The sequence below is a fragment of the Bombus terrestris genome, chromosome 14 (assembly GCF_910591885.1).
Source record: "Bombus terrestris chromosome 14, iyBomTerr1.2, whole genome shotgun sequence".
Taxonomy (NCBI): domain Eukaryota; kingdom Metazoa; phylum Arthropoda; class Insecta; order Hymenoptera; family Apidae; genus Bombus; species Bombus terrestris.
In genome coordinates, this window is record NC_063282.1 from 9,759,285 (window position 1) to 9,780,325 (window position 21,041).

The following is a 21,041-nucleotide window of genomic DNA, read 5'->3' on the forward strand; positions in this document are numbered from 1 at the left end:
GATTTACATTGATGTTAAGACAAAAAGTGCGTGAAGCTTTAAAATAATCTTATGTTTTGGGGACGAATTCGGAACAAGAAATTATTTTATTTTCTAGTCCTAATAAAGTATAATATCAATACCAAATTACTCTTGCTATCATTTTATTTTTCCTATATAATTACTGTAGAAAAAAAAATGTAAAAAACAGTAAATGAAAAAGAGTGAATGACTTCTCATACAGATGGCGCCATAATTACTAGCAGTGTGAGATCATAATCTTGGACTAAAGCAGCAGTCCCCTATAGAAATATACCTATGAGTTCGAGTTCGTTTAAGTTTAACATTTGTTAGTGCTATTTTACAAATGGTGGATGACAATCAGTTTTGAGTCATGTGGGATAGGAGAAATATTACATTTATGTGAATTATACATATAAAATTATATGTAAAGAAAGTATTTCTATACCCTCTAGTATATTTGAATAAAGAAAGATAAACAAAAAAAATATATATAAAACTTTAAAGAAAGAGCGATTATTTGCTAAAATTAACCGTATCAGTTTTGTTGGAATAGAAGTTTTCCTGCAATTGATATTTCAATCAAAGTAAGATTAATATTTTTACATATCTAATATATTTATACTTCTAATGTTAAATTATTTAACTGATGATCCTCTTTGAATAAAGGTCGAGAGATTTGAATTGTGATAAAATTGTGAAAATGGAGGTGGATTATAGTAGCAACTGCGATATAAAAATTCCAGAATGTAAAAAACTAGCACATGAAGGAAAGCTACATGATGCTTTGGATCAACTATTAGCATTAGAAAAATTAACACGAACAGTTAAGCTTTTAAAATATTGCTATATGTAACTATATAACCATGTTTGATTATAGTATGCAAATAATGAAAATAATACTGGGTATTTTTTAGAGTGCAGATATGACATCTACATCAAGGATCCTTGTGGCTATTGTTCAAATTTGTTTAGAAGCAAAGAACTGGGCTGTTCTAAATGAACATATAGTGTTGTTATCCAAAAGACGTTCTCAGTTAAAACGAGCTGTTACAAAAATGGTTCAGGAATGTTGCACCTACGTAGATAAAATGCCTGATAAAGAGACCAAAATAAAGTTAATAGAAACATTGCGCACTGTAACTGAAGGAAAGGTAAAGGATTTGAGCCTTGTGATTGCTTCAAGTTGTATTTTTAAACATTTTGAAAAATCAATGTAATTCTGTTGTTGAAGATATACGTAGAAGTTGAAAGAGCAAGGCTTACCCATCGCTTGGCAAAAATCAAAGAAGAGGATGGAGATATCTCAGGTGCAGCAGCTGTTATGCTGGAATTACAGGTATGAATTTTTCAGAAACATATTAGGCAATTAAACATTGAAACATAATAATATCATACTATACCACCTGTTCTAGGTTGAAACATATGGTACCATGTCACGTTTGGAGAAAGCATCTCTTATCCTAGAGCAAATGCGATTATGTTTAGCAAAAAAAGATTTTATGCGTACACAAATAATAGCAAAGAAAATTAATGTTAAATTCTTTAGCGATGAAAATGATGAAGAAACTCAGACTCTCAAATTGAAATATTATGAGTAAGTATACTATTATTAAACTATCTAAACAAGTATGAAACTGAAACTTATTGCTGGAAAAATTTTGTTTATTTCAGTTTAATGATGGAATTGGCCCGGCATGAAGGCTGGCATTTAGAATTATGTAGACATAATCGAGCAGTGTTGGAAACTCCAGCTGTTAGAGATGATCCTGAAAAAAGACACGCCGCTCTTTCACGTGCTGTTCTTTATCTTGTACTTGCACCACATGAACCAGAACAAGCTGATTTGACCCATAGGCTGCTTAGTGACAAACTTCTAGATGAAATACCAACATACAAGTATTACTTGTTTACTTTTGACAAAAATATTTAAATATGTGCATAGAACCTTCTATTTTCTATACTGACAGTCAGTTTTTATTTGCTTAATTTTTTTTTTAGAGAACTGTTACGTCTTTTTGTAAATCCAGAACTAATAAAATGGTCAGGACTGTGTGAAATTTATGAAAAAGACCTTAAAGCTACGGAAGTTTTTAGTACTTGGACTGAAGAAGGTCGTAAGCGATGGGCTGATCTCCGAAATCGCGTCGTTGAACATGTGAGTTTGAAACCTCAGAATCGTTTCATTTCATATTGACGTATTTGCATTGAATATTTATTCTATCTCCTTTAACTTTTAGAACATTAGGATTATGGCAAAATATTACACAAAAATTACACTAACTCGCATGGCAGAATTATTGGATTTACCGGTTGAAGAAACTGAAGCATGTCTATGCAGTTTAGTAGAAACTGGCGTGATAAATGCTCGTACGGATCGACCAGCTGGTGTAGTTCGTTTCACAGGAACCCAAGAACCAGCTGCTCTTTTGGATGCCTGGGCTGCATCTTTATCAAAATTAATGAGTCTTGTCAATCATACAACTCATCTTATTCACCAAGAAGAAATGTTGGCCGTAGCTCAATCCTGAAAGATAAATTTCTCCTTTCTCTTTCTTCTTTATTCTCTGGCTCGTTTTACACTATACTCTTTCTTCAAATTTCTTCTTTACTAAATCCTTTATAAAAATTATTTGTACGACACTACTACACAAACAATTATACAGTTTGTAAGCGCGACCTAAAAAAAGCATTTAACGAGGTCCTTTCGATCTGTTTTTAACGCGTGTACTAGATCGTAAAATAAACATTATGCGAAATATAAAACATCTTTTTTTTATTCGCTTTTTCATTAAGTAATACATCATAAATGTACATCCAAATAACTCTTACAAATTTTATTAACAGTAAAATTCAATATCTTCTCATTTTCGTTATTTATTATAACCGTTCAATACACAAAAATACGCGAGTTTTTTCTTCGTTTCCTGCGAGTATCAAGTTCAAATAAATAATTTGTAGGATAAAACAACTTCCCCAAATTGCGGCAATATTTTATTATTGTCCATTATACGTTTCAATAATACTTATTGACCATGTTATTCATCATATTTTTAACATTGTATGAATATGTTTTAACAAATAATATCTATCACGCTATTGTAACTTCTTCTCAATTTGTAAAATTCGTTATATTATACATAAAAGACAGTGTAAAAATTTATATATATATATATATATATAATTTGAATCATGTTCACAAAAGATTTATATGATCAAGAAAAATAACTTATATATAGTGACCTCATTGAATTAAATTTCTACATATAATGACTTCAATATTTCACTTATAGAAATATTCTCTCATCAATTGGACTATTGTGCGAATTTCATTTTATTCATTAAACAGTTATCCGACATTTTGCTGATACCGACATTCTGATAAAATAACAGACAATGAGTATCGAGTACACCCTTCTTTCCCCTTTATCCCTTAATGGGTAGGACGTGCGATAATATTTCTTTTGTAATAGAAAAAAGTACGTTCAATGTAGTAAACGTATGTAATAAAAATGAACAATAGTTCATAATTCAAAAGTATAATTTACAGTTTTTGTTGCGACCATCTTTCGATCGAAAAAAGATATCGTTTCAAGGTTTACACCTGACGTTTTGGTCAATAGCGATGCTATCGCAAGAAACACTTGCACTATTTGATTTGGTATCTAAAGTATAAAAAAAAGGCAAATGCTATAATGTTAATAGTAAACTTTTATAAGAGAACGAAAGATTCTTACTGCTCTCGATAGTTTTGCGTACAAGCGCTACCGCCTCTGCATAAGAAGGCGGAGGTAACTCATTGCAAATTTCTTGAGCGATCGCTTCGTAAGAGGGTGGACCTGGAGTTTGTATGTCAATACGTTCGATACCACGAGCACCACTCAATTCCTGTAAATGCTATATTCAACGATTAAATCATTTTGAACTATTCACCAATAAATTTGTTTATTTTCATTGAACTGAATACATTCAAAGATAAAAATAAGTTGGTAGGTAATGGAAGTATAGGTATCAATGAAATTTAATTGAATGTATGTGTTACATATCTAAGTTTTATTCATTATATATCCTTATCGTATATACATTATTTATTGAATAATTGAAATTAATATTTACATTTTCGCATAAAGAAACCATATCTAACGAAACTTCATTGGTGCCCATCTCCACTACTTATCCATTTATTTTTGTCACCGATTGTATATCTTAACTATATTTGTAACCCAAATGTATTTACTATTTTGTATGTACTTTAATATTCGGATGATCTTTATTTAATCACACATCGAAAATTGTGCAAAACGTGCAAACATACACAATATATACTTTTCGAGAATCGGTACTTTTCTAATAATTTCTTTATTACATAGCTAATAATATATAATGTATAATTTATGTACATGTTATAAAAATCAAGGACGTATGAAATTAATTAATCAAAAACTATTCAAATATCGAAAAAATTGGAAAAGAACAGTTACTTACTCTGAACAATTGTCGTTGATGAAATATCATCTGTATAACGGACTTTCGTCGCAGGTAAAGCATACATTTGACAGCTACCATTAGTCCAGAACAAATGAATATTGGACCAATAAGCCACATGTGACCAAGTTTAAAAAATATGTGTCCGCCTACGATATCGTCCAAAGAAAAAATAGTAATAGCTGTCCCAATCATAAACAGGATGACGCTCAATGCAAGATAGCTATAGCTAGTGCAGTCACATTTGCCAAAAGTGTTTGCCGATTCTTCATATCGTTCCTCAACACGATGTGCTCTATTCGATAAGAACGAACTTTCGAAAACTGTAGCCATATTCCATTAATAATAACCAAACGCAAGATTGAAATTGGATCGGCCGGGGACAAACCAGAACGAACTAACCTACCTATGTTACACTTAAATCCCTTGCGTTCTACACTTGAAAATATTACTTTCTCTTTCGAAAATTTCTCCGAAACTTCACTTTTAGCGAATATTAAATTCTAATCACGTAGAAACAAAAATAATAAAATAAATGTCATTTTAGTACTTAAGGGAAAATAACAGAGCAGGTATTAATCTTAATAACTGAGAATACATTCCGTTCCTTATGTATGTTGGCGATACCGGGTATATAATAATAATAAGAATAATTAAATGGTATTCAGTTTAATATTACGTGTCTCGCCTACTTTTTATCAGAAAAATCATGTCTTTACAATTAAAAATGTTTATGATAATATACATCGAAAGTTAGTGATCTGATTTGAATGTTTAAGAAAAGCAGTATTTATCTAACGAAATATATAATTGTATCTGCAAAATAAAATTCAGTAGATATGTATAGATTACTTGTTAACCGAACATTAGTTACAAATCAAGTTCTAAGGAAAACAAGTAACGAAGTAGCCGGTAGTGTTAAGAAAAATACCAAAATTACATCAAAAGGACAACAAAAATATACAGAAACTGTTCTGCTTCCACGAACCGAATTTCCTGTACAACTTAATGGGAAAGCACGAATAGAGGCAGATAAACGCTTAACTGAAGTAAGTCATTATATTCTTAAGTATTCTATTGTTTATTTAAATATTTATTCTTCTAATTATATCATTATAGAAGTGTGGTTTTTCTGAATTGTACGAGTGGCAAAAGAAAAATCTTTCAGGACCAGATTTTGTTTTACACGATGGGCCTCCTTATGCAAATGGAATTCCTCATATGGGACATGTTATCAATAAGGTTTTGCGTTTTTGCAATAATTCCTCTTCTAGATTATGCATTTCTCTAACTACTTTAATGGTTTCTAACAGATTTTGAAGGATGTAACATTAAGACATAAGATTATGAATGGAAATCGAATTCATTATGTACCTGGTTGGGATTGTCATGGATTACCAATTGAATTAAAAGCTACTAAAGGTTATGAAAGTGAAAATGATCCTTTAGAGATCAGAAAAAAGGGTATAATTTATAGGTTTTTAGATCATAAATTTCTTTCATCATTAGTTCATACGATAAGATATATAATCAATATTTAACATTAAATCTTTCTATTTATTGTATTATTACTTTTTTCTTTTTTTATGTACATTCAGCCCGTAATTATGCTAAAGAAGCTATTGCTAGACAGAAACAAGCTTTCCAGTCATGGGGTGTGACAGCCAATTGGAGTGAATCTGAATGTTATTTTACCAGTCACTCATCATATATGAAAAATGAACTTCATCAATTTATAAAATTGTATGAGAAAGATATTATATTTAGAGATTTCATGCCAGTTTATTGGTCTCCTTCTTCAAGGTAAAATATTCAAAACTGAATAACTTAATTTCAGTTTTTTAGAAGTTTACAGTTTTCTCTTTATATTATAGAACGGCATTAGCTGAATCTGAATTAGAATACAATCAACAGCATCAAAGTAAAGCTGTGACTGTTCGTCTACGTATTAATGATATTCCAGAAAGGTTAAAATCATTTAAAAATCGTGCTGTATATGCATTAATATGGACCACTACTTCATGGAGTTTAGTGGCTAATCAAGCTATATCTTTCTCTTCAGATGCTACATATTGTCTTGCTGAAGATGATAAAAGAGACTTATATATTGTTGCTAAAGAACTATTAGGAGCTACTGAATCAAAGATTGGTCCTTTGAAACCAATAGTATCCTTCGAAGGTAAATTTGAAAGATTAATTAATATTTTTTAAATATTACTTGTCATTTTTTTATTTCAAATTTAACATAGATGATAAGTAGATAATATATGTTTTATTAGGCAAAGAATTGGAGGGCAGCACGTACTTTCATCCCTTCACTGAACAAAAATGCCCTTTATTAGCTGCAAGTCACGTTACGACAAATGCGGGAACAGGTTTAGTTCATACTGCTCCTGCACATGGTCCAGAAGATTTTCTAGTTGCACTCAAAAATAAAATTCCCATTGTAAGCTAATTTTTTCTCGTTTGTAATGAATAATATTAGTATAATATCAATGTTAGATATTATTTTAAATATAATATTAATATTTAATAATGCTGTGGGGTATGCTATAGTTATCCATAGTAGACTCTAAAGGTCTGTACACTAAAGAGGCTGGGCCAGAATTTTATGGATTAGAAGTATTAACAGAGGGAGTTGATAAAGTGATGAATCTCCTGGCTCGAGATATATTGCATGTGGAAACATTAACACACAGTTATCCGTATGATTGGCGAACAAAACAACCAATTCTTATTCGTGCTAGTCATCAATGGTTCATTAATATAAATTCTATCAGGGAAAAAATTATTGTAAGTCAGCATTTTGTGACATTTTTCTATGTATAAATTATTACAAAATTTCGCTAAAACAAGGAGTATGTTTCCTTTATTATTTTCATAAGGAGAACGTTGCGAATGTGAATGTATATCCTAAATGTAATCGTACATCTTTTATGAGTGCTTTACTTGCTGGAATAAGGAATCGACCGTATTGGTGTATTTCGCGACAACGTTCTTGGGGAACACCTATACCTGTAATATATAGCAAAACAACAGGCTTAGCATTTACGAATAAGTAAGTACGTATATATGTATATAGTTATTTATAGTATACTGGCTTTACAGTATACACTTTTACTTATTGTTCTTTATTTTAGAGAATTAGTTGAACGTTTATGTGATTCGATAGATAGATATGGTCCTGATTGCTGGTGGGAATATTCTGTAAGAGATCTAATAGGATTAGATATAATTAAAAAATTGAATATTGATCCGGACGATATAGTAAAAGGAAATGTAAATTTCATTAAATTTTCAAGATTGAAGAAAGTAAAGTTTCAATATATCATTCATTAACATAAATCCTTCTTAGGATATCATGGACATTTGGTTCGATAGCGGAATTTCATGGTCAATGGTTTTACCAGACAAAAAAGCAAATCTTTATTTAGAAGGATATGATCAATTCAATGGTTGGTTTCAGTCATCCCTAATAACATCTGTAGCTTTACAGGGATGTCCACCTTATAGGTAAATAAAACGAATATAAAATGTTTAAAAAATGGCTGTATCAATGTAACCGCTTTTTTTAATTGTTTAGTGATTTATTTGTACATGGATTTGCAGTCGATGAAAAAGGCTTAAAAATGTCAAAATCAATAGGAAATGTAATAAATCCAGAAGAAATTTTGCTAGGTGGATCTAATTTGAAGAAAAATCCAGCGTATGGTGTCGATATTTTAAGGTATTAAAATTTAATTTTGTAATATAATGGTAACATATTAATAGTTTCATTTCATCTAGATGGTGGGTAGCTAATCACGGTTCCCAACATACACAAGTGCCGGTTTCAAAAAATTTACTCGATGAATGTAAAACATGCGTTAATAAACTTCGTTTAATACTGCGCTTCCTTCTGGGTACTTTACATCATCATCCGGGTATAAATTGCAAACCTGAATATCGAATTATTGATAAATACATGTTGTACTTATTATATTCATATAATAAACAGGTAATTTGATCTTATTCTTTAATTAGGAAATTAAACATATTATTGTATTATTATATTACAAACTAATATGTCATTAGATGCAGCAATGTTATAACAACTATGAGTATCATCATGCGGGTAAAACGATTATGCATTTTATAACAAATGATGTATCAGGTCTTTACTGTACTATAATAAAAGATAGACTTTATTGTGACGAGGTAACATCTTCGATGCGCACTGCAGCTGTGCAAGTTATAAAAGAAATTCTGAATGTTCTTATCAGATCCATTGCACCAATTCTACCTCATCTAGCAGAAGAAGCATGGCTATATCATCCCGAAAATATCGGTATGTTATTGTTTTTTTCTATGAAAAATATAAGATTTCAAGACACTTTTTTATTAATTAAACTTAATCTTAATTGTAATGTACAGCGTCGATACCATTGCACTGTACGCAATATAAAATATCAGAGTCATGGAATGATTCAAAAATCGCACAATACATAGATGCGGCAATTCGATTGAGAAATAATGTTTTAAAAGTCGCTGATAAAACTACATGGAAATTATATGGCGTTATAGAAGCTACAAAAGATGATTTTGTTTTGCTTTCTGTGAGTATTATTTATACAAAAAAAAGCTAAAGTTATGTTTTGTATATTATTGAGTGAACATTCGATATTATATGAATGTGTGCACTGACTTATACTTTCTCTATTTACGTAGCTTCTTCACGACCAGCAAAAACCATCAATGTCTGAATTATGTGAAATATTACAACTGTCGTCAGTTACATTAATTGAAAATCATACTATCAATGAAACACAAATCCAACTATATGACATTCAAGAGAAGTTGTGCGAACGTTGTAGGAGATATCCTGAAAGTCAGAAAGATGATCTATGTCCACGTTGTGTTAAAGTACTTACTAAAAATAAACCATTGATTGCTGCTGTGTAATAATTTTTATCGAAAGTGCTGTTTCATATGATTTATCCTTACTCTTTCCAATTCTAATTCTTCCCATTAATGTCTTAAGAATATATTTCAAAAACTTTTTATGAAAAATTTTTTGTTTGTTGTTAATTATTTGTATGTACAATAACTTTGAGAAGAACAGAAAATGTAAAGATTACAGCAGTGAGGATATTGGCATAGTAAATTCTTAAATTTGAAATGAAAGGAAAGAAGGTATATAGTATTATATTAAGACTCTGCAGAGCCTACAGTGTTACGACAACTTTTAGCGGTTAAATCATACAGTGGATTTATATTAAGAGCATTTAGGAAATGCATTAGATGCGGTTGGTACCCGCTAGTAGCTAACTTAAACGCAACGTGCGACATATATGCTCGTAACTCAAAGAATGCTTGATACATTTGTTCCAGTTTTTTAAAATTAGGATGTACATATCCTGTAGATTTCATTACCCAGTTTTGAGATCTTATTCTGTTATGAAATTTCAAAATGACTTTAAATATATTGGTTAAACATACGCGTATTTTTTCTCCACGACTATTTAGCATACATCTGGAAAGAATAATCATTAAAAATAATTAATACATTTTATATTCGTATATATTTTTCGCTTTGATCCAGAGAAAATACCTTGATAATATACGTTTTATATAGTTTACATGTGCCATATAAATTTGATCTACAGTTAAAGAATGTTCCAGATCTTTTTCAAATTCAGCCCAACTTGCGTGTAACACGCTACATGTTAGATAATTATGCAACGCATTCATAAATTGTGTCATTGAATGCCTATATAACTGCAGCTAAAACAAATTAAGATTAATAATTGCATTAGAACTTCTAAAAAAAATCATAAGATATGATGATACCTTATGATATTGTTCTGATGTAATTGCTTTTCGTTCTCTTTTCATAATATTAAAGTCCTCTTGCAACACCCATGAAACTCGACCGCTTGTTATTAGAAATTTAAATACTTTACTGTATTGTTGCATGACTGTCTCATCAAGTATAATATTAAGTGGCCAATTTATCTTATAGTTGAGAGTAAGACAATCCAATGCAGCTGGATCTGATATCTGTAAAGATTTCATCATAAGTAAGATGTATTGATTTCGTTGAAGAAAATGAAACTTCGCGATATATATCCAAAAAGTATAATTTTATAACAAAAAAGATAGCGTAAGATAAAAAATTTACGTGTAATTGAGCTGGTGTGTCCGTTGCTGAGAGATTGAGAAGTTCCGAATTAATATAAACATTGTTAAACGAATTAACGAGTGCTCGTTCTAGAAGATTAGTCAAAGTAGCGGAATTAAATAGTTCGATAGGTATTGAGATTTCATATAAACGAGAATACAGGGAATCTGTTAAGCTCTTTGCAAATTCCCCATTTAGCAAAAAGAAATAACTACGTAGACTATGCAAATGTGAGAGCAAGTTGTTTTCTTCCAAAAAGTATTTGATAATAGCATTGTTAACGAGACGGCTCTGTACATTGAGAGGAATACGAATCGACTTTTCTAAATAGGCCTGAAGAGAAATATGATCAATTATCTCGACATCAGTAATACTCAAAGGAGCTATTACTGGCGATGCGTTATTACTTTTTTCATCACGAGCCAATTCAAATAAATCTGAAAATGTTGAATCTCCTTTCATGGCAAGAGATGATTTCGTAATTAACTGAGTCGAACTCGATGATATTACTGTAGATGAAATTTCCGAAGGAGATGAGTCTTCTAAATTATATGTTGAAATGGGGCTCTGTACTGATGAAGTAGTAAAATTATCTGTTGTACATGACATCGGTGTTTCTAAGTCATTTTCTTTATTTGTGATGGCTATAATTTGGGAGCAACGAGTACCCGTTTCATTTGTTTCATGCGTAACAGAGGTAAATTCGATTTGACGTATATCAAGTTCATTGTTATTTGGCGTCATATTATAATCTAATGGTCGCATGCATACGCCGTCAATTTGAGATTCTGTAATATTATCGATTTTCATAACGTTTAAAAGAGTGGGTCTTTCTGTTACTGATGACTGTGTACGATGAACTAATAGGCATTCTAAAATCTCATTCATTTCTTTATTTGTTGTATTTTTATTTGACAAAACTTTTGAGGTCGGATTCGTATTTAGTCTTTCTAAATGTTCGAAATTATGAAATTCGTGTTTCTCATTATTGTTGCCTATTATTCTCTTATGTGCGTAATTTTCAAGTGAAGAACTTTGCCTTGAATCTTGATTAATTTGAGTAGACGGTATTGACATTACATTTGATGTTTGATAAGATGTATTCGTATAGTTCTTATTTTCATCTTCAAGTGAGATTGGAGTTTCAATTAAAAAAAAATCTGAAGTTATTGCACAATTATGTCCTTCAGTTTTTTTTAAAAACTCGTTCCTTGATTCTTGGTTTGCTCTACTTAATGTATCCACTCTTTCATTATACAATTTCATTCTTTTCTTCCGCCATTGTGAACGAATGCATCGTTTATTAATATCATTAGCTAAACCTTCATAATAATTCCAAACAATTGTCCTGTAAGTGTTTAAAATTATAATTTTATACTTTTAATTTGATTTGAATATTAATAATATAGCAAATTATTAATTTTTAATACCGTTCTAAGGATTCTGATGTTTCCTTTATTCTACTTTCTCCTTTATCATGTTCGATTTTTAATTGTATCTTGTTTGATAACTCAATTTCTTCAGCCTTATTTGATTGTAAGTTATTTGTAAGTACTTGTTCTTGTGGACTTGTTAAAACATTTTGTTTTACTCGTGTTACTGTTGTTACTGTGTCCCCTGGTTCTTCCTTGTCTTCTAATAATTTTGTAACAACTAACGTTCGTAGCAACAATGCGTCTACTTATAGGTAAATTTAGTTACTAATAAAAGCACACTTACCACGAAGTTTCAATAATGTATCACGTTCTGAAAGTATAGTTATTTTTGACATTTCTTTTTCTAACTGCTTCTGGTTTAAGATAGCCGTGGAAAGAGAAAGTATCGAACCAAGTGCAGTTTGACCTTTCTTTTCATATTCTCGATATCTTGATGACTGCTCGTGTAACGACATTATGCTTAAGCAAACTTTTATTTCTGGTTGCTCAGTTACACAGACACGGCATACTGGATTCTAAATTCTCACGATACAGAGATCAGTACAATACGCTGTCTGTAGTAGAATTAACTACAATACGATATATCAAGTATGCTTACTTTGGAGTCGCAAATTCTTAGAAGTCTTACTGTTTTGCCACATTGAAGTATTGATTCAGCTAGATCATTCAAAAAACCTGGCACCTCATCATTGCAAATGCTAAAACTTTTCGTCCAAAATTTGTGACTTCTATTACGTAAATATTGTGGACGCGTTTTTATCATAAATTCTCCATATATATCGTCGCATATACCTTCAAATATCCATTTCTGTAAAAATCTGTTGCAATCAATTTAATTATACTATCCAACATTCCATGTTCGAAAGTAAACGGATTACACAATGAAGTAATATATACAGATAAATGGAAATAAAGACGATAGAAAAACACCTGGTGTCGCGGATACACCATGTTTATTATATTCTATAATACGTACTGAAAATAAACTTCACAGCAAGATTTTAATAATGAATAAAATACCAAAGCAATTTTGGCATCTGTCACTTTAATTGCTTCATTATAAATTCTAGTAAGAATGCTACTTCCTTCTTGGGACATGTACTGATTTTCTTTGTAAGGTTCACAAACTTTAGCAACTTTAGTGATTAATTTAGCCACAGAACGTACTTTTTGAAATATTTTTAATATTCCCTCTGATTCTTTTTCATGTGTAAAAATTCTTATTAGTGCTGCTTGATAGTAAAGCAATAATTCTTTGATATTTGTACATAGAGCCTATAAAATAATAATAGTATAAATATAACAGTCTATTTGTTTTTTAAATTTTTTATCCAATTTCATTACAAACCTTAAATATTAGTCCTTCTTGTGGTAATTTGTTACTTTGTGATTTGTGCGTAACTAGATTCCACAAGAATTTAAAACAATTACCCCAATTAATAGCTTCTTGACAAATCTTCTTTATTGATTCTGGACTTATACCATATACACTAATGTTTCTTCGTAAGATAAATCCTGTCTAAAAAGTTGTTTATAAATAATTTAAAAAACGGATTTTTTTTTAAAGATTTTTTGTTGCTTCTCATTAAAATTAATAAAAATACATACAGCACATCTATACTCAAAGGAATTTGATTCTATTCCCAGCAACATTGATTTTACATCACATATAAATTCTTTGGTTGACACTTGTTCGAAAAGAAGCGAAGAATTCATTAACTACATTGAAAAAACAAGTACATGTAAGTAATGAAATACATGATTAGTAATAAAATGCTTGGATATATATTTTACTTAAGAAATAATTATTGAAGATAAAATGAATATTTGGATTTATATACTGAAAATAATTTATATTACATTCAATATGTATGTTTCATAACATTTACTTACTTCTTCCGAGATTATAAATAAATCATTCATTTGCTTAACTTTTTCTAGATGTATTGCTGCAATTGGAGTATCTGTTATAAACATCAATTCTTTAACAGATTGTGTCTCTCCAAAGTATTCCCATGTTTGATGATCTATAGTTGGTAGAGTATTAGTAACACTAATTTGATTCCATATATGATTCCAAATGTTCATAGTACTATTTGATTCATTGCTAACACTTTGATCTAGAACTTTCCATGTATCTACAATACTTTCATTTTCATCTGTATTTGTCTGCATAAAAGGGAGATACAAATAATTTGCTGTGTCTCCTTTTTCCAAAGGAAAGCTGCATATATTTTCGCACTTGCTTCCAATCTACAAAATAAATCATGCGAAGAAAAATTTTAAACAGATTCATCATTTATCTAAAAATTCATATTTAACTCAAATTGTTGCATAACATATATTCAATACAAAGTCTAAATCTATATCTTACCATATTATTTTGTAAAATATGTATATTAAGCTCTGAATTTATTATATACTGTTGGTTTGGGCATGAAAGCATATGTGATGATATTTTATCAAATATATGATTGGACATAAAATCACATGCAGTAGACATACTGAAAAAAAAACACACACACATATATATATATATATATACACAACAAGACTACTTGAAAATAAGGATAAAATATTATTTATATAATTTACTCAATGGATTCAACCCCAACTATGGCTTTGGATTTTATTGAATTATCCAAAAAATTGAATTCATTCATGATATTTGTAGGTGCAATTCTTTTAACTGGATATCTTTCGAGTGTTGCTTCAAATTTATCCGATGATATGAAACATTCCATTGGGTATATTTGGAATGGCGGTATTTTATTATTATTGTATGTGATTTCAGGAAAAGCAGGATTTGCTTTGTCAAAATAAAATATATTCTACAGATTGTAATAAAATGCATTAATACATTTATGAAATTCTAAAAATCCATTTTCTTTCCAAATAAAAAAGCTTAAATCCTACCGTTAATGGCTCAGGGTTAATGTTACAATTTTTTAATTGCATTAGTAGCTGCAAAATAGAAAATACTGGTAGTTCACCACATGGGAATTCTTCAAGATTTTCCAGTAAATGTTCTAACATATTAGCATTGTATGAATGATTTAATTTCAATTTCAATACAAAAGCATGCTTTTGTAATTCTAAAAGTGGATCTATCTTTTGAAGTGCTTCATAATCTGTGGATATAAGTGAGATTAAAGAAAGGCTGAATTGAAAGTTAAATAAATAAATGAAACTCATCTAGCATAATCAGGTATTAACATCACCTTGGCTAGGGATCAAACGATCACTTTTTTTCAGTAATATTTCAAAAGCTTTGATTCGAAGGTGTTTAATTATTTTGATATCATGATCATAAGTAAACTGTACATTTCGGTGGGAGGATCGATACGAATGTAATATGTGCCTGCTCAATTGAGTTACAAGACCATAAACATCGTCGTTATAACGGTCACTGATTTGGTCATTGGCACAAACGTATTCTTGAACGTTCATGACTGCACGTCCAGATTGTATAACACACAGACAAATAATTGTATCACTGTTGGTTAACAAACAGAATCGTTTGATATAATACAATGATAATACTCATTCATAGTTTTTCACGTATATTGTGTTTTTTGCTTGTTTCATTTTTAGTTATCGTTATACAAGCAAATAAGCACATAAGGATACGTTGTATTTAACATATTTTCCGATATATGCGCATTAGCTAAATTCAAATTAACATCAAAACGTCATTTGTATCGTAATTGATGTTTTGATCCTACTATAACAATGTTTGTAGATGTTACTAACTTCTATCAAAGTAAATCGACAAATTCGAATTATACGTCATTAACCTCAACAACCATATTAAAGACTTTGCTTTATTTGATATCCTAACGTTACTTCATTTTCAAATCGAAGAATACAACGCGCGTTACATCACGTGGTATTTAGTGCCTATCTTTCGAATTGAGAATAAACAGAAAATACAGTATTTTTAGAAGAAAAGTTACGTTTATATTTATTTTGAATAGATTTTACGATGTGAACCAGTAGAAAAGAAGTAGAAAAAATATGACAAGTTAAATAAAAAGAACATAGAGGAAATATAATAGACAAATATGTATTAATTAATTTCTAGGAAATGTAGAAAAATGTTTATTTTTAATACTAAATATCGTTTTACGAATCAATCAGAAAGAAACAATAGTGTGATATCAGCTATATATAAGTTGATTGTACAAATTTCGTTTCGTATACTACGGCATACATATGTATGTATATTTTTATCCATTCATTTCATCTGTGTATGGATACTATCTTTTTCATAAAAAATTATAATTAATAATTCATATATCGATTCTTCTTTTTTGTAATTATCATACATATTTGTTTAATAATTCGATTAATCATTAATCATTAGATACTCAATAAGTTTGCTTAGTCGCACCGTTACGTTAAAATCAATCGGCCGGTCGACTAATCGACCGACCGATCGATCAATCGAATCAATTTGTCAGACGATCAGTTAATCAGTCGATTAATCGATTGGTTGTTCGATTGGCTGGTTGTCGAATTTGTACGGCAACTGATTATTTCAATAAATTGAATTTCATATGCTATTTCACGTGGTTCCTCGCGTTATCGTCGATATTAATTGGTGCAATCTTCTAATCAATCCGTTTATTTTCCTAATCCTCGGTCCTATAGTTTGCAAGGTGTGCATATACAAGGTAATTTTAGGATTGTTTCCTCCTCTGGCGGTAACTTATCGCTCTCTATCCGCATCTATGTATCTAGTTATCTGATTAATTATCTATTCGTTTATTTATCTATCTATCTGACTATCTATCTATATCTGTCTACTTCTCCTTTTTCTCCCTCTCTCATTCTATCCCAAAGGAGGGTTCGCTTACTCGGTGCTATGTCTACTACGTACTCCCGTACTCAGGAGAGCGACGCGTGGGCCCTTCTGGCACTGAAGTCGGCACCGGCCAGCCCGACGAAGATGCAGTGGAACCCGGAAGCAAAAGGTGCACCGATTGCACGGTTAGAGGGTCGCGAGTTTGAATACATGGTTAGACAGCATAGTATCACTATCGGACGTAACAGCAGCAAGGGTGAGGTCGACGTCAACATGGGCCACTCCAGCTTTATCTCACGACGACACCTTGAAATCTACTATGATCACCCGTATTTTTTTATGGTTTGCAATGGTAAAAATGGTGTTTTTGTTGATGGAATTTTCCAACGAAAGAGTGCGGCTGAGTTCCGATTACCAAAGACGTAAGATATCTTTCGGAGCTTTATCGAGCCGACTTAACCTTTCTTGCACGTTTCTCGCATGCCACTGGCAAACTTATTATACGGTTTTTATACAGTCTCTTTTCAGTCATGACTTATGATAGCCTCATCATTTGGCGATGTTGTCTTTTTCAAATTATATCTCATAGTTTCATACGTGATAACAATAAAAAATTGTCTTGTGATATTCCATGCAAACAATTTTAAGCAGAGAATTTATTTAAGAGCTTTACTTGTTCTTTGCACTTTCTCTCAGATACTTCATTTGTTTCTTCCTTTATTCTCTTTGATCAGTCGCATGTTTCTTCTGTTTCAGATGTACATTGAGATTTCCAAGTACAAATATAAGACTTGTATTTCAATCATTAGTAGATGAACAAGAAGAAAGTAATGTATGTGTACGCTCTCCTCCAAAACATAGAGCACCATTACCACCTTTACGTATTAATATTCCGGATGCAGGCTATAGTAGCCCATTCCCTTCTCCTACTGGAACAATCAGTGCTGCAAATTCATGTCCTGCAAGTCCACGTGCAGGACAAGGAAGGAGAAACATATCAGCAGATCTACAGATGGTGGCTGTGTATGCAGCTGCTGTTGCAAATGACTCACAAAATTCTAATATGGAGAGACACGAAGGTGGACAAAGTTCTAATAGACAAATAAGTCCCGGTACAACAGCGAATTGTAGTCCTCCAAAAGATGATTCTAAACCTCCATACTCATACGCGCAGTTAATCGTTCAGGCAATAGCATCTGCTGCAGATAAACAGCTTACGTTATCTGGCATTTATTCTTACATTACCAAGAATTACCCATATTATAGAACTGCAGATAAGGGATGGCAAAATTCAATAAGGCATAATCTTTCTTTGAATCGTTATTTTATCAAAGTACCAAGGAGCCAAGAAGAACCAGGTAAAGGATCTTTCTGGCGAATAGATCCTCAATCGGAAGCAAAACTTATAGAACAAGCATTTAGACAAAGAAGACAACGTGGAGTTCCATGTTTTCGAGCTCCTTTTGGACTTTCATCCAGGTAGATAAATTTTATAAGTATCTTTATTTTCCAGTTCCATATATATCAATTAGTAAAAATCCTAATTTAATGCTTGTAACATTTCAAATCATATAGAAGTGCGCCTGCTTCTCCGTCTCACGTTGGAATTAGCGGTTTGATGACACCAGAATGTCTTAGCAGGGAAGTTTCGCCAGGACCAGAATCGTATCCAGATAGCACTGTATCTTCTCCGGCTGGTCAGTTGACTAGTCAGTCCGCACCAGGATCACCTGGTCATCCTTATGCATCCTCGAGTCAATCATCTCACAAAGGTCGCCTAATGCAACAGATTACTGTTGTCACGAACGGTGTTAGTGGTGATACAACCAGAGAAGGTAATAATGTTTTTATTATGGCTTTCTTTATGTTTCTTGTTTTAGAGAAAAAACTCTTTTCAGATACTACAAGTTGTATTCGCTCCCTTACCGGTAGTTTCTTAGGCCGTGGATATACAGAAAGCGGTAAAATAAGTGATGGTATAGGCAACATCAATACACCAGATGTTGATGTTGCCGCTTACCGCTTACCATTCTTTGTATGTCCACAGCTTTACGTTTATATCTTACCGTCGTCGTCAATCATAAAAGTATCTATCATTTTAAATATACTACGATATTTTTTTAGATAAGTACGTCGTATCTGGAAATACTACAGAAGAGCATTCTCTTTCCCCAGCTGGTCAATATAGTCCAGCTCCTGTTATTGTACAGACCACGTATAATTATAGGTACGTCCATACTCAATATTTTCTTTGCTGTATTTTTCTATCGATTCATTAAAATTGATTGTCATTTTGTACCATCACATTCAGTGGAAGCTTTATTGGTCCCGACGCAGGCGTCGGAGTTGCGAAGCGTTCACACGAGGAATCGGATAGTTCTCCCGGATCACCAGCACCGCTCGCCATTGTCGAAAGTCCTGAACCACCTGAACACCAACCTCCATCGACGAAACGTCAACGTGTTCATGATATGGACGACCACTGAACCATTGTTGTCCTAGACTATCGTTACGTAGGACATTTTTTGTTACATCGCGCTACTCGCTCATTGTCAAATATATCTGCACGCGCGTGTACCTCACACTTGTTCGTGTGTGCGTCCGTAAACACGTGCACGCTTAATGTTCAGAATTTCGAATCGATGCCCATATCCATACCACGTTTAAATCTCTCCATACATTTTCATCTTTGATGCGCGCGCGCTGACAAATACGTACATGTACACACTCAGTTCTGTACTGTTTTTCATTTAACCACATAGTGGTTACTTTATTTTCTGCGTATGATAAATACTCGATACAGTTTACTGTTTTACGCAACAAGTGGAATATTCGTAAGAAAAGCGAGAGCAGACAAAGTTATTCCCTCATCTCACATTCTGAAAACTAGTTTTGATGTTATATCTTTTCTTTTCTCCAACTTTTGAACTTGAATCAACTGCTGACGTAGTACCAGGGTTATTCAGTCGTCATGATCATCAGTATGCACGTACACGTGTTTCGTTGAGTAAATTTTTTATGTTTTTCTTTGATGACATACAGGTACAAGGAGGCGACGGGAGCTTTGATGTATTTATAAGAGGGAATAAATATTTGTAACACTCGTGGAAGAGTATTATATATAAGAAACATCTTGGATGAAGTTATATCGTAGTATATTCGAAAGATGTTGAATCTCAATAGAAGGAAATATTATGTTAAAACAGCTCACGTTGTTCGCCTTAGTGCTTTGCAAAAGAAAAGGTCACCTGTTCTAGGACGATGCCAATACTGGTAAATGAACTTGAAGAAATTTGTTGAAAATTATACATATTTTCAATCGTAAATAAGCTCATATGAGTTTGAATTATAAAGTTTTCACCTCATGAACTACGTTGATCTGGTGCACGTTGTTTTTGTTTAATGTCCAATTACAATTGGGTAAAAAAGAGGAATATTCACTGGTTCTTTCCGATTCTTCGATCTCGTCGATTGATTGTTCACGTTGTATGAATCGATCAATGAAATTGATTATGACGCAATTCGCGTTCAGTGAAAATGCTCGCGAATCGTAGAGACAAACTTTAGATTGTAGTTCTGCGTATGATTTTACAAAGTTTCTATTTAAAAGGAAAGAAATGAAAGAACGAAGAGAAAAGAAAAAGAACAAGCAATAATCTTATGCTGAATACGTCGATCGAAATTTCTTTCCGACGTGCCTGTTTATCTAACGAAGATATTAACATACTATAATCATACAGGAAGAGGTGATAGTATTTTTGTTGCCACTTGTAAATAAACTCTTAAACGAACATTCATTGCTTCGAACTGTTTCTCTCTGTGTTGAACAAAATCAAGAAATGTCTGCTTGCTCTCGTGGTACGAGATAGATGAACAATAAGATGAAATGATAATTTAAAAAGGACGATCAAATGTAAAATTCAAAATTATGTAACGATTAGCTCAAACTGGAGTAATTCTATCAGGACTTTTTCAATTTTTTTTTCGATTTTCAAACTTGACAGGAACGCATTTCGGTTGCGCATTTGGATTGACATAGCAAAACGAAAGAGTTGTATTCAGTTTTTCACTGTCGATAATTATTGTATTGCAAAATCAAACTAAATAAATGTTATTCTGTTTTTCATCGAGCAAGTAATATATCAACGAGATA

The 21,041-nt window shown here is 31.7% G+C and overlaps 5 protein-coding genes across 9 annotated transcripts; 3 read left to right on the forward strand and 2 right to left on the reverse strand.

Annotated features, from left to right (window-relative positions):
• Positions 1 to 297: 297 nt before the first annotated feature.
• On the forward strand, positions 298 to 2,766 carry LOC100644621 (26S proteasome non-ATPase regulatory subunit 12). Its single transcript, XM_012316545.3, has 8 exons — positions 298 to 587; positions 670 to 826; positions 918 to 1,154; positions 1,235 to 1,339; positions 1,416 to 1,597; positions 1,675 to 1,899; positions 2,002 to 2,158; positions 2,241 to 2,766. Exons 2-8 carry the CDS (start codon positions 704 to 706, stop codon positions 2,529 to 2,531), a joined length of 1,320 nt encoding a protein of 439 aa, XP_012171935.1. The 5' UTR covers positions 298 to 587; positions 670 to 703; the 3' UTR covers positions 2,532 to 2,766.
• On the reverse strand, positions 2,760 to 4,818 carry LOC100647238. Its single transcript, XM_012316546.3, has 3 exons — positions 4,486 to 4,818; positions 3,738 to 3,897; positions 2,760 to 3,665 (listed from the first exon to the last, which is right to left on the reverse strand). Exons 1-3 carry the CDS (start codon positions 4,816 to 4,818, stop codon positions 3,592 to 3,594), a joined length of 567 nt encoding a protein of 188 aa, XP_012171936.1. The 3' UTR covers positions 2,760 to 3,591.
• Positions 4,819 to 5,201: 383 nt separating this feature from the next.
• Positions 5,202 to 9,441, forward strand: LOC100644500 (isoleucine--tRNA ligase, mitochondrial). 2 transcript variants are annotated; one of them, XM_003400874.4, is made up of 15 exons: positions 5,202 to 5,534; positions 5,605 to 5,727; positions 5,799 to 5,949; positions 6,084 to 6,288; positions 6,360 to 6,664; positions 6,765 to 6,931; positions 7,042 to 7,278; positions 7,371 to 7,543; positions 7,626 to 7,764; positions 7,841 to 7,998; positions 8,069 to 8,212; positions 8,272 to 8,482; positions 8,560 to 8,812; positions 8,899 to 9,080; positions 9,193 to 9,441. In XM_003400874.4, the coding sequence occupies exons 1-15, from the start codon at positions 5,325 to 5,327 to the stop codon at positions 9,424 to 9,426; spliced, it is 2,892 nt and encodes a 963-aa protein (XP_003400922.2). In that variant the 5' UTR covers positions 5,202 to 5,324; the 3' UTR covers positions 9,427 to 9,441. The 2 variants fall into 2 exon arrangements, with proteins under 2 accessions (XP_003400922.2, XP_048268125.1); XM_048412168.1 differs by having other exon boundaries at positions 5,444 to 5,534; positions 5,654 to 5,727.
• Positions 9,193 to 16,121, reverse strand: LOC100646998 (gamma-tubulin complex component 6). 3 transcript variants are annotated; one of them, XM_020866711.2, is made up of 15 exons: positions 15,303 to 16,121; positions 14,998 to 15,212; positions 14,677 to 14,912; positions 14,456 to 14,585; positions 13,975 to 14,334; positions 13,690 to 13,800; positions 13,430 to 13,600; positions 13,058 to 13,356; positions 12,680 to 12,899; positions 12,365 to 12,596; positions 12,076 to 12,277; positions 10,646 to 11,993; positions 10,315 to 10,524; positions 10,076 to 10,248; positions 9,193 to 9,997 (listed from the first exon to the last, which is right to left on the reverse strand). In XM_020866711.2, the coding sequence occupies exons 1-15, from the start codon at positions 15,529 to 15,531 to the stop codon at positions 9,673 to 9,675; spliced, it is 4,461 nt and encodes a 1,486-aa protein (XP_020722370.1). In that variant the 5' UTR covers positions 15,532 to 16,121; the 3' UTR covers positions 9,193 to 9,672. The 3 variants fall into 3 exon arrangements, with proteins under 3 accessions (XP_020722370.1, XP_012171937.1, XP_003400943.1); XM_012316547.3 differs by having other exon boundaries at positions 12,076 to 12,280; positions 14,014 to 14,334; positions 15,303 to 16,117; XM_003400895.4 differs by having other exon boundaries at positions 12,076 to 12,280; positions 15,303 to 16,112.
• A 387-nt stretch (positions 16,122 to 16,508) lies between these two features.
• On the forward strand, positions 16,509 to 20,679 carry LOC100646635 (forkhead box protein K1). 2 transcript variants are annotated; one of them, XM_048412169.1, is made up of 6 exons: positions 16,509 to 16,757; positions 16,976 to 17,310; positions 17,645 to 18,367; positions 18,464 to 18,723; positions 19,013 to 19,115; positions 19,200 to 20,679. In XM_048412169.1, the coding sequence occupies exons 1-6, from the start codon at positions 16,641 to 16,643 to the stop codon at positions 19,372 to 19,374; spliced, it is 1,713 nt and encodes a 570-aa protein (XP_048268126.1). In that variant the 5' UTR covers positions 16,509 to 16,640; the 3' UTR covers positions 19,375 to 20,679. The 2 variants fall into 2 exon arrangements, with proteins under 2 accessions (XP_048268126.1, XP_003400940.1); XM_003400892.4 differs by having other exon boundaries at positions 16,616 to 16,757; positions 16,927 to 17,310.
• The last annotated feature ends 362 nt before the right edge of the window (positions 20,680 to 21,041 follow it).

Bases quoted from the DNA above. Each gene is read 5' to 3' on its own strand.
- LOC100647238 (XM_012316546.3), bottom strand. From the start codon at position 4,818: ATGGCTACAGTTTTCGAAAGTTCGTTCTTATCGAATAGAGCACATCGT. The intron at 3,898-4,485 runs GTAAGTAACTGT...CGTTGAATATAG, and splicing joins ATCAACGACAATTGTTCAGA to CATTTACAGGAATTGAGTGG. The intron at 3,666-3,737 runs GTAAGAATCTTT...TTTATACTTTAG, and splicing joins ACGCAAAACTATCGAGAGCA to ATACCAAATCAAATAGTGCA.
- LOC100646998 (XM_003400895.4), bottom strand. From the start codon at position 15,531: ATGAACGTTCAAGAATACGTTTGTGCCAATGACCAAATCAGTGACCGT. The intron at 15,213-15,302 runs GTGATGTTAATA...TTATATCCACAG, and splicing joins TCGTTTGATCCCTAGCCAAG to ATTATGAAGCACTTCAAAAG. The intron at 14,913-14,997 runs GTAGGATTTAAG...TACAATCTGTAG, and splicing joins TTAACCCTGAGCCATTAACG to AATATATTTTATTTTGACAA.
- LOC100644500 (XM_003400874.4), top strand. From the start codon at position 5,325: ATGTATAGATTACTTGTTAACCGAACATTAGTTACAAATCAAGTTCTA. The intron at 6,665-6,764 runs GTAAATTTGAAA...ATGTTTTATTAG, and splicing joins ACCAATAGTATCCTTCGAAG to GCAAAGAATTGGAGGGCAGC. The intron at 6,932-7,041 runs GTAAGCTAATTT...GGTATGCTATAG, and splicing joins TCAAAAATAAAATTCCCATT to TTATCCATAGTAGACTCTAA.
- LOC100644621 (XM_012316545.3), top strand. From the start codon at position 704: ATGGAGGTGGATTATAGTAGCAACTGCGATATAAAAATTCCAGAATGT. The intron at 1,340-1,415 runs GTATGAATTTTT...CACCTGTTCTAG, and splicing joins CTGTTATGCTGGAATTACAG to GTTGAAACATATGGTACCAT. The intron at 1,598-1,674 runs GTAAGTATACTA...TGTTTATTTCAG, and splicing joins CTCAAATTGAAATATTATGA to TTTAATGATGGAATTGGCCC.
- LOC100646635 (XM_048412169.1), top strand. From the start codon at position 16,641: ATGCTATTTCACGTGGTTCCTCGCGTTATCGTCGATATTAATTGGTGC. The intron at 17,311-17,644 runs GTAAGATATCTT...CTTCTGTTTCAG, and splicing joins GAGTTCCGATTACCAAAGAC to ATGTACATTGAGATTTCCAA. The intron at 19,116-19,199 runs GTACGTCCATAC...CATCACATTCAG, and splicing joins CAGACCACGTATAATTATAG to TGGAAGCTTTATTGGTCCCG.